The following is a 12,018-nucleotide window of genomic DNA, read 5'->3' as shown; positions in this document are numbered from 1 at the left end:
ATTCCTTTTCTGCGACACCATGGGAAATCCTTGCTTTTAAATTCCTAAGACACTGACATAAAACTACTTAGGGTTTTATTTTTGTTGTTTGTTTTGTTTTGATGTGTCTGTCTGTCTTCTCATGAATTCATTATTAAGGAAAGCACTTGAAGGAATAAGTTCATAGCTGGATTAAAAACCAGGACATGAATACTTGTGTTATACGTTTAAATTATGAAGTGCGTGTGTGCACATGTGCTCACATGTATGTGTGTGTGGTGTGTGTCTTATTTACTTTCTCTGTGTGTGCCCAAGCTTACCAGTATGTGTGATAGCATGCATGTGCAGGTCAGAGTACAGGATGAGGGAATCAGTTCTCTCCCTTCCACCATAAGCCCCAAAGACTGAACTCAGGCTTGGTGGAAAAGGCATTGTTACTTTCCCTACTGGCTCAACTCATCAGCCCCACCAGATACATTATTGCTGCTTCTTATTTAAATAAGGCAGCATTTAAGAAACTTGTCTTTATTCAGAAAGTTTCTGAACCTGCAATAATTTGGAATTAACTTTTAAAACTATTCCATACTATAGATAATCACGATAAAAAAGTAAGTGATACAGAAAACTTCACCAAAATGCATGTTTTATAGACTATAAATAGTTTAGCGGTGAGGTGCATCTTCATGACGTTTAGGACTAGTTATATAAATAACAGATCTCAGAGACTAGCAGGAGACCAGAAGCAACATCTTTTTCTGTCATTTTGCACAGCCTGCTAGGAAGGAGATCTAAAGCCTGATTTTGAAATGACATGTGTAAATAACTTTGGCTTAACTACTTCTGAAGCTAGTTTGAGCATTGCTCTTTTACGGCCATGATACCAGCCAGCATCGTGGATCTAGTCTTCCCTGAAACATCCTTTGGAGAATAGAAAACTTTAAGCCACTCAGAGGCAAACGCATCTTACTCATGTTTTCAGTTGTCCAGACAGCCAAATAATCCTACCTTGTAATTAAAGAGGGTTTACTGTTCTTTCTTCAAATACCTTTTTAGCTGACCAACCAATCTTTGAATCATTTCCTTTACTTTGAAAGACTGAACACTCACTTGTAAAACAAAGCAGGAATTCTACTACAGTTTGGGATTTCCCACGGAAAAACGATTTTGTACTTTTCTCTCTAATCAGGCAGCAGTGAAGGCTGTGGTGGCCTCTTCTCGGCTGGGAAGTGCCAGCAGCAGCCACAGCAGCATCCAGGAGAGCAACAAGACGAGTTCAGAGCCATCTTCAACCGAGGATGTCACTGAGGACACAGCTGCTCTGGGAAAGAAGATGCAAGAAGGAGACCAAGGGGCAGCTGAGGGCACAGCAGCTGAGATGGTGACGCTGCAGGCCGAGGGGCAGGAGAAGGATACAGGTGGGAGAAACGAGGAGCTCTCCAGGATGGTGATTCAGACGCTGGAGGATGGCTTGAAGACAGGTGACCCGGCAATGAAGAGGCGCTCAGTGGAGAAGCTGAAGACTGTGGGGGAAGAAATGGACCCCAAAGCTGAGGAGGAAGGCCCTGCTGCGGAAGCGCAGGATGTGATTCTGCCAGAGTACTAATCTGGCTTCCTTTAGGTTCAGAGACCAAGCCAAGCATTTGATGTACTTTGTCCTTCAGCAAGGAAGGTGGGGGAGCATGACATGCACTATTGTGATTCTGTTTTGAGGTGCAAAAAAAAAAAAAAAAACCATATATACCAGTTGGTAATCCTAATTCCAGTGCATGTGTTTGCTTTATGAAACAATGATGTCTTCTACGGCATGTAGTGGAGACCTGATTTGAAATTTCCAGCAAACAACACAACACTTTAAAACAAAAATTTCTAGCCTTTTGGCGGCACATATTTGAAGTGAAATGGAAAACTAATTTTCATTTGAAAGCTTAGGCATCCTATACCTCCCAGAAGTCTTCAGAGATGGCAATTCCTTTGAACTCAACTCAAATAAAGACATATTCCCATGACTTTCTGAACACTTCCAGTGGGTTCAGCTTGGCATAAAAAAGATACATGTAGAGTGGCCCAAACCATCTACCATGTTGAGACATCAAAGCGTGATGTCTTAGAAGACCATGAGTCCATAGCCCCCTTAAGAGTATGTAAAGAATGTCTCATTTTATTAAGTATGCTACATAAAAATATCCAAAACGTTCATCATAAAATTCTGCCAGTTTACAATTCTTAGAATAATATTAAACTGTGGTGTTTCTTTCCTTCACCTGTTTTTCACTAAAATGCCCCGTCAGATGTATTAAACCTAGGTAAGAATAAAGAAATTTAAGTATAATGATATATAATTTGAACTTAGACATACCAAGATTAATTCCTTTTTACTTTTCATATAAATTTGCATTTGTAAGCTTATATAATATTTTGCATATAAGAATATTTTTGTGGATATACTCTGCAAATAACAAGTTTCAAGTTCTGGAAAAGCCCATTGCCGAAATTGGTGCCAAAATGTCTAAATATAATAAGAACAATGCATTCCATTGTTAGATAACTTATTGCTGATGTTGTTACAGTAAGAAAATGTCTGCAGGAGGACTCTCCCCTCCAGCTGTGTAGACATACTGTTCATGAGTTCAAAATTCACTATGACAACTAGTGTCTTTCCCCTCACACTTAGATGGAAAGGGGACATATTTTTATGATGAAGAAACTTTCCATATCAAGAAATTCATATTGTCTTAAAAATAAGCAAAAACAAAAATAAAGTGAAAACAAACCTTAAACCAGACTTCGGGGGGAGTAAAGCATTAGACCTTAATTATCATGATTTTTTTTTCCTCAGAATTTCTTTGTTTCGTAGAAATTACACTAAATGGAGTATCAGGTTTCTTGAGTGAAAATGACCACTTTATTAAAACAATTGCTTTACATTTTTGGTGGGTTTTCTTAATTTATAAACAGTATTACTTCCAAAATCCAAAATGAGGGCAAAAAAAAAACCAAAATGAACAGCACAGATTTTTTTTCCATAAAATGATAACTTAATTTGTTCTGACCCATATACAAACATTTGTACTGGGAAATTAAATTAGATCTGGGGCTTCTCCACTCTGTTAGGGGGCATCAGTGCTTCAGCATGTCAAGCACAGAACTCCAACAGTCTTGGGGAAGGAGACAATGTGGGGCTTGTAGTCTGTGATTTGGGTCCTTAACAGGTGGGTGACTTGGGGTTCATTATCTGAGCTTGGGTGATTATTATTCAATTGATTTTAATTAGTATTGATGTTCTCATTTTACTCCTCCCCTTTCTAATCCTCCGTCAGAACTCTCATTCTCGAGTGTCATAAAGGGCTATTTTAACCTTTAAGAAGGCTTTCTTAAGATTTCAATTTCAGAAGAGCAACTTCCTGGTGTGATTTTTCCTCATCAAACTTAACATATGTATGGCAAATGTCCCATATTTGAAAAGAGTAAAGATAGACTAAGGGTCTTGATAGAAGGTGAAATTAGAATATCAGAACACATATATCATCACTCAACCCCAGTCCAGGTCTTACTTCATTACAACTTGAGCTGAACGCTTTGGATGGCCCTTTGAGCTTTAAGAAGAGCATCACATATGCCAAGCCCTCGTGTGTTTTAGAATTAAATGATTGCACCTTACCCCTTCTTGGTGATACTCAAGAGTGTTAGGCTAATTCTTCCTCTTTTGCAACCTATAAACTTTATTAGCTAAATATCACTAGCACCTTTCTGTTGTAACTTGTATGCTAAAGATGGTCCTCATGCTTCCAAAGAAGTAAGTCCATTCACGAGGAAACAAGTCAAATATTTCGGTCAAAACCTGCAAACATTTAATAGAAATATCATCTAAGAATAATTGTTTTACCACAGTCAGCATTTGTATTGCTTGTTAAGATTAAATATCTATCTCAAAGGGTTATTTGAACTAAAGGAATACAGTCTTAATTTGAAAGACCACTGTCTAATATCACTCTTGGTTTGTAATGTAGTCACAAAGCTAAATAATTTTTAAATTTTCAGCAAAGAAAGAATACTAAATTAAAATTTTCACTTAAAAGATGACAGCTACAAGGTGGGAAGCCGTAGTACATGCCTTTGATCCCAGAACTCAGGAGGCAGAGGCAGGCGGATCTCTGGGTCTGAGGCCAGTCTGGTTTACAGAGCCAAGCTCCAGCACAGCTACAGCTACAAAAAGAAATTACCTTGAGAAGTCCAAAACAGAGAGTGAGGAGAGACAGAGACAGAGAGGACACTTCCATTCATTATTGGTTTTTATTTGAAGAAGGTTAAGCACATAGCATGATTTGGTTCTTTTATCATAGAGGACAATCTTCAATTATTTCCACCACTCAGAAAGTCTAACTATGGCTCCAGTGGTTTCTCAAACTGTTAGCTCTTTGCCACAATGACATAAAAATAAGAGATTAGAATAGAATAGTTGTAAAATTATCGTCTATAATAAGTGCTTATATTGACAAGTTTGATGTAAATATAAGCTATACATGTAACAGAAAAAACTCTGAGACAAGGTTTTATTTATCCCAGGCTGGTCTTGAACTCACTATGTACCCCAGACTGACCTCAAACTCACAGTGATCCTCCTGCCTCAGTGTCCCAAGATCTGAGGTTACAGCCATGTGCCCCCGCTTCCACAGCTAAACATGCATCTTTAAATTTTCTATTAGCTACATTCTAAAAAGAAAACATGAAATTATGATAGTACATTTTAATCCAGTATACACAAATTATTACATTAAAATTAACGAGATCATCTGAGTCACTTTCATACTGTTTCTAAATTAGCAGTCTAAGCCTGTTTACACCAGGTGGTCAGGAGCCACACTGTAGCGAGTGGCTCCTATGGTGGCCACACAGGTCTAATCTACAACACCCTTCTTTTGAGCAGAGCGGGACTTGGCTTTCTATGGTTAGATGTAAGCTGACAGTTTTCCACATTAGGTTGGTAAACACCTAAGATGCCAATGTTACAGATGTAGATACATAAACAGTGGCTACTCCTGAACATGCTTTGTCTTGAGAAGTGTTTACAGTATTACATCAAAGCAACACTTCCTTAGGCACTGCCAAATTTGTGTGTGTGTGTGTGTGTGTGTGTGTGTGCGCGCGCGCGCTGCCCAGAGTCCATCTTAATCCCATTTGGCTCAGGAAACCTGGCTGCATCTAGAGTTTCCTAAGTACTTCCATAAACTCAACAGTATTCTCACTTAGCAAAAACTACTGTGGCCCCCGTGGCCCCCGTGGCCCCCCACTGAGCAGTCTGTACACAGAATCCATTCTCTACACATGGGGCTAAGCTGGACATCCTCTTGTTGAAGGCAGTCTTTCTAGAAGCCTCCTGAGAAATACATTTGTTTGATGGACATGTGATGAGGTGGTGATTGATAGGCCAGACACTCACAAATGCCCCGGGATGTGGTCACAGCTCACACTTGTGGGGTTCTGGCAGAAGGGCCTGATTAACGCTATCACTGAACAGACTTTTTAAAAACTTTTGGAATTTTTTTTTACATACTGATTTTAGAATAATTGTCAATATCCTGTGGTCATTTTCAGATTTATAAAGAAGCAGCTTGCTTTTTAAAGAGACCTCACCTGCATACATTTTGACATTTCATAATGTAGAATGTTCGGCCTTTTTTCACTGGCTCTTCCCAGTATTATATGCAAGGTTGCTCATCGTGAGCTGCCTCCAGGTTGAAGCTTCGAGAGCCATTTTTTTTTCATGATTCAGTTTTTATTGCACAGGAGCAGCTGGCTGCAGTTCAGATTGGAAAGAAGAAAAGAAATGGCAGGAAAGACAAAGGACTTTAGGATTGTTCTTACAAAGCCCAGTAAAGGACTTTTAGAAGAGGCCATGCGAGTGAATTAGCACAACCAAGTGCATAGTCAGAATGCCATTGTGCAATCTGCTCATCTTTGCAGAGTACTCAGTCTGGGCGTCTACGTTTGAGACAGCATAAAGCTTCCGGACATTAATTTATGTAATGAGAGTTGTAATGTCTTTGTAATTACTGTCCATTAGGTCATATTCCAATTTCCTCAATATTTATCAGATACATTACTGATCAGGGTCATTGCTGACATCTGAGCACTTACCAGTTGAACACTGAAGATCACACTGTGTCTGCAGTGGTGGTTTTTTGTTTGTTTCTAACATGAAATATAATTTTTACTTTGGTATTTATAGCCAAATGATGAAAATGAACAGAATTTTCTACTTACAAAATTTTGTCATCTTACTTTCCTATAAAAAGGTGGCTCTCTAGTTCCTTGAAAGTGAAAGTAAGATAGAGGAGGGAGAGAGAGAGAGGTAAGAGGAAGGAGGGTGGGAGAGATGGTGGGGTGGAGACATACATATTAGTTACACATCCAGTGTTGCCATGGTAAGTTCACTTTTCATATAAGGACACACTTTTGTCATTATTACTTTGTGAAGATCACCTGAGATCAAGCAGTGTAGAACCAGTTCAACCATATCATACTTACCTTGGAAAGGAGTAGCAAACAATTTCTGATTGGTTATATCAGTTTTCATAAATGATTTGTGATGTATTTGGAAAGGGCTTGACTCCATCTGTTCCCAAGAATCTGCCCAATTCCACTTAGGGCAAGGTCAAAGGCTTCTTTGAAACCAGTCTGACTTTTGCAGGAATTAGTTTCAAAGAAGATCCCCAGCATCTGACCACGTCAGACTCAGAAAATCTCCTCCCAAGCTCCGAAGGACTGAAAGCGGTCTCTTTAAAATTGTATTACTCTTGGTCAATAGGAAAATGGGATTCTGCCAACCACATTTCTTTGCATTGCTTTACCCCCAGCTCGTCCCAAAGCAATGTTCTGCTTTATCTGCCCTAACAATCAGTCTCACTTTGAAGGTTTTCTAAGGTTTTGGCAGAAACATTCCAGACTAGCTAGAGAAACAGGTTTTCATTGCCCCATAGTTCGGATTGAAGTGCTAATGAACAATTCTAAGGATACAAAATCACATTGTTCATAATTGTTTTCAATATACTCTGAACATTGACCTGAAAGACCCATAGATATAGAATAGTTCTATCCAGTCTGATCTTTGCTTTGGATCATTTTGTTGAAAACAACAGATATCTAATCTTCCTTCAAATTGAGTATCTTTACTTTCCATTGAAAATATTTTTTTAAGATACTCAGATACAATAAGCGTCACCTTTTTGAAAGCTGTTTCCTGAAGCTATCTCCAAATTCTGATAGTTATGGATGATAAAAAGTCTCTAGATGTGTGATGTCTTCATATCTTTAAAATATATATTATTGTATATTTTATAAAGGACAAAAGCATGGCCATAATTTGAAAATTACATCTCCTACGTGCCTGCCTTCTTTTACCTTGACCTGTTCTGTATGCCTCTGCAACTAAGTGTACATCAGTGTAGCTAATATACAATTTGTATAGGTTCCTAAATAGCATATTCATCGTTAATTACTTTCCTGCTCATTGCAGTCTTAGCTTCAGTAATATCTTTAAGATCATCTGTAAACCAAGAGAAGGTTCTAACATCTCCTAAACTTTCAGTTCTTTGGTTGAAACGACGTAAGAATTGTCTGTCATTCTATGTCCAACAGATATTGCTGTTCCTCTCATGAGCGTGATAAGGGGGAACCGTGACTTGAGTGCAAGACAAATGCAACGAATGAAAGTTACAAACAAAATGGTTTTCAGGCTGTTTTAAGATTCTTACCAGTTTGGATACCAATCATTTTCATCTCTGGTCTATGAGATACATGTATGTATTTCAATATACACTCTGTGTGTGTGTGTGTGTGTGTGTGTGTGTGTGTGTGTGTGTGTGTGTGTGTGTTTGATGTGATAAACACCAAAACCAATGAGAAGGAGAAAGAGTTTATTTCATCTTAGAGGTTACAGGCCATCATCATTCAGAAATCCCTGGCAGGAACCCGGAGGCAGAATGTGGAACAGAAAGCACGGGGGATGGGGGATCACTGTTCACTGGTTGCTTTGCCCATCGGCTCAGCTCTGATACCCCATCCCACCCCCGACCTACAGACAGTTCTGTCCACTGTGGGCTGAGCCCTCCTACATCAATTAGTAATCAAGGGAATGCTGAACAGACCTGCCCAAAGGTCATCTGGTCAAAGCAATCTCTAATGGAGACTCCTTCAGATCACCTAAGGATATTTCAAGTTGACACCTGAAGCTAACGAGAACATAGAAAACGAAACTATTTCCACGCGGTTCTCCAAGGAACTGAATTTCAATCTCTCAAGAAGAGATTTCAGGATTCAGGCAAACTATGCCTTACAGAGCAAATCTTATTTTAGGATTTCGATTACTATCTTAACTCAAACCATTTTAATGTAACAGTCAGACTTATTTGTGGTTTTTTGTTTGTTGTTTTTGTTTTGTCTCTTTGCAAGATGCTAGAACAGCACTGAATATTTTCAATAGAGACCACACAATATACATCACTCAAAATGTCTAACTGGTCCTTTATAAGAGAAAAAAAGACAACTAATTTCCATTGCCCATGCCTCATGCTTTGTGACTACTTTAGGAATCCATGTTTCAAAACTTCTCATATTTGCTGGTTAGAGGTTAGGTGAGCTTTGTTTCATATTGCAAACGGTCTCACAACAGTTGTGCAGGAGGTATAATTAAAATTTCCATGTGAACAAAATGCAAGGTTATGTCATCTCTGAAAAAGGAAACTAGTGTGACAAGTTACAAGTAGATTTCCAGTTGCTTGAATATGGTTTAGAAACTTTAAAAACAATGTGAATTAAACAAAAAACATAAATTAACATTCTCTCATGTTTAAGCCAAACTAGAGTCCTCTTGCTGAGCAAGCTACAAAATTTCTCATAATACAATGAAGTAATTTCTAACAATTGGATTTTCATTAACAATTAGGGAATAGTGTGCTATTTTTGTGAAAATAACTAGCTCATCAATAGTTCAGAAGACAGAGAATTTTAATAGCTACTTTCCTATACCCCGCTTCTCTGAGTATTCTAGATTTCAGGTGAAAAGAGCCTTCAGTAAATACTTCACTTTTCTAGCATATTTAGAAACTAAGAAGAATCCTTTTTGTCTATTTCTATCTGGAAAAATTACCCATTCCAAAGTATCTGCCTTAAGGAAACCAAGTAACCCAGCTACGGAGGGAAATTTAGGCATTTGTGGCTTGCTTCAGTTTGACTTTCTACATTTGTAACTGCAAAGGTCACAAATGAGAGACTGACTAGGAGGCGATTATCAGCCTGTTGTTAGGAATATCTACCATTACTGTATGACGGAATGGCATAGTCTTGTTCTTTAAACTGTTGCGGCAGTCAGTAAGATGAGACAGCCACTGAGAAGTTACAGAATACGGGAACAAAAGACATGAGTCATCCTCTGGTTAGCACAGACGGGGGACAACTGGAAGGAGAGGGGACTGCATGTTTTTATCTGCTCATCTTCTAGATGGCTCGAAGTTTGAAGCCAGTTATTCATAGACTTAAAACATTAAAATGAACAGTTCAAAATCAACAGCTACTTTTCTTTCTAGAAATTAGCAGTATGGCTTAGAGGATATTTGGCCTTCGTGGAAAGCAAACTTTAAGGACATGATTCACTATAGCAAAATGCTCCCAGAAATAGCCCATTCCAGGAATCCCTTTCTCACAGTGAATGCTCACAGTCGAGCCATTGCTTGTACTAGGGGTCAGGCGTGAATTAAGCTCAGTGCTGCTCTTCAGGTAGCTAAGCCTTCTTAGCTGGAAAGAAAAGGCAAACAACCACACATACAGCCTATACCGAATACCTACAGACAGTAAAGCACTCCAGGTCTGGACAGAGGAAAGAAAAGGCAAACAACCACACATATAGCCTATACTGAATACCTACAGACAGTAAAGCACTCCAGGTCTGGACAGAGGAAAATGGTCTCTTCTGCCAAGAATGTGCAAGGCTGATTTTGAAGGGTCAGACCGACTTTGAAGTTAAGGAGAAAAAACGGGCCATCTCTGACTAAGGAGTGGAGGAACACAGGTTGGGGAGAAGGGTTGGCACGCGATGAGAAAGGCTGAGGTCACAGTGAAGATCTAAGCTGAGCCTTTGCTGCCCTCTGGTTCTGGGCAGCTGCGGGGGAAGCTCTTCTCCACAGCACCTGCTCCACTACCTGGCCAGCCTCCAAGCCTGTATCTCAGCAGGGTAAAAATCACCCAACATAGTGAACGCACGCTTCTGTACGGCCACAGCTAATCTTCAGACCTCAAGTTGGTCCTGCCAGGTTCTTAATTCTTCACTCTTTTGTCCAGTGTATATAATCTACAAATTTATAATTATAAAACAGATAAAAATCTAAAGAATTTATTATATCTCGTATTGGAGGAATTATTTTTCCATTCATCTTCAAGACACTTTTTTTTTGTAAAAAAAAATTACCAATTAGAATTACAATGTGAATATCCTGACTTGTGTATCGTTGCTTATTTCTGGTAATGTCTGTGGATAGTGGATGGTTCCATTTCTACAGGATACATGGAATGAGAGACAGAGACAAAGACTAGCATCTGGGTAGAAGGGGGGAATTCTGCTATGAAGTAAAGATATCGTTAGGACACAGAAAACAGGCTAGTGGACACTGAGTAAGGACGACTTGGTATGAGGGGTTTTCAGGCTTAGATGGCATTATCTGGGGTGTCTTTTTGAGACTTTCTTAGATCTTAGATGTCAAATTTGCACTGATGGTTGTTGAAAGGTTTTTTTTTTTAACTAAAGAGACATATGCACCTTCAATAACAGCATGGAGGAGCACAGAATAGCATCATATGCAAGAAAACAGATTTCCTGTAGTCTAGAGCACAAGTCATTAGTCCAAAATGAGAGCATGTATGAATTGGAGGAGAGTATAAATACCTTACCCAGCTAAGATTATGGTTGGCCTCTTCACTTTCTAATAAAAAGTACTACAAAAGAGCTGTGGGCATTTCATTTTCTAAATGTGTCAAAATGGTGCTATCGATTCCTTAATACAAAGACGCAACTCTACTATTTTTAGGGAAGTATGTTAAGTCTGGCTTGGCTGTAAATGTAAATACATAAAATGTTTGCAAAGCAGTCAACAAAACCATGTCCATTTGCTAATGGTTGAGGCATGATGTCCTTCAGTGTGGGTGAACAGGGCAGCCATTGGCTCTCTCTCAACTGCCAAATTCTAGGACATTTGACAGCTCACTGGATTCTTCTTGGATGCAAGGTTGGACAATCCACTTCAATGATTAAATGTGCTCACCTGATGACAGTCGGGGTGTTGGCCAAGACCTTGAAGAAGGAATTTGGGACATGAGTAGCGAGTGACTTAGGTGAGGACCAATGTAACTGTGTAAGTTCACCCAGACCGCCAGAGCATGCCAAAAGCAGCTAGCCAGTGCCTTGCAGCTAGCCAATCTGTAAAGGAATCTGCATGTACAGTATGATAATAAATCATGTAAGAGTCCATCAGAACTTTGCATTCTGTGATTTGAACGGTTACCATGAGTCAAGACACACCATGGACATTACCTGAGAACGGAAATGCACAGCCAAATCACCCTTCTCTCGGATAAAACTGTACTTTGTCTATAGTACTTTCAATACTTGCATGTCCACATTATTTATTTCCTAAAGAGTAAGATTGTAAAATCAATAAAGCTAGACAAGCATATAAATAATTATTTCATCCAGTAAGTCCATTTTATTTAAAGTGAATGAACACAGCTAGGAAGTTAATACTAATGTAAGCTCGTGGTGGCTGAGAGGGGCAGTGGTGCTGTCCACTGTTCAGTCCCGTACTCACTACTAAAATATCTGCTGGACATTACTGCATCAATTCACATGAAAACTGACTTTTCCTTACAAAGATATGAAAATTCAGAAAATTACCATACCAGTTGCCAAAAGTCATTTTTTCCTCTAGTGTTTTTACTTAAAAATTTTCAAACCTTGTTGTATCAGTCATTATTGATATTTTTATGTTCACCACC

At 38.9% G+C, this 12,018-nt stretch overlaps 1 protein-coding gene across 3 annotated transcripts in view; it reads left to right on the top strand.

Annotated features, from left to right (window-relative positions):
• The window catches only part of Camk4 (calcium/calmodulin dependent protein kinase IV), a 233,821-nt gene extending 222,115 nt beyond the window's left edge, over positions 1-11,706 (top strand). For 2 of the 3 annotated variants that reach the window (XM_087896176.1, XM_087896175.1), the window contains one exon: positions 1,166-11,706. In XM_087896176.1, the coding sequence (XP_087752302.1) occupies positions 1,166-1,582 (417 nt within the window). In that variant the 3' untranslated portion in view covers positions 1,583-11,706. The remainder of the gene's footprint in view (positions 1-1,165) is intronic. The other variant, XR_015734720.1, reaches the window with a different exon arrangement.
• The last annotated feature ends 312 nt before the right edge of the window (positions 11,707-12,018 follow it).

The sequence above is a fragment of the Myodes glareolus genome, chromosome 13, assembly GCF_982192425.1.
Source record: "Myodes glareolus chromosome 13, mMyoGla1.1, whole genome shotgun sequence".
Classification (NCBI taxonomy): Eukaryota; Metazoa; Chordata; class Mammalia; order Rodentia; family Cricetidae; genus Myodes; species Myodes glareolus.
Note: the sequence above shows the minus strand (reverse complement) of the source record. Positions and strands in the feature narration are given on the sequence as shown.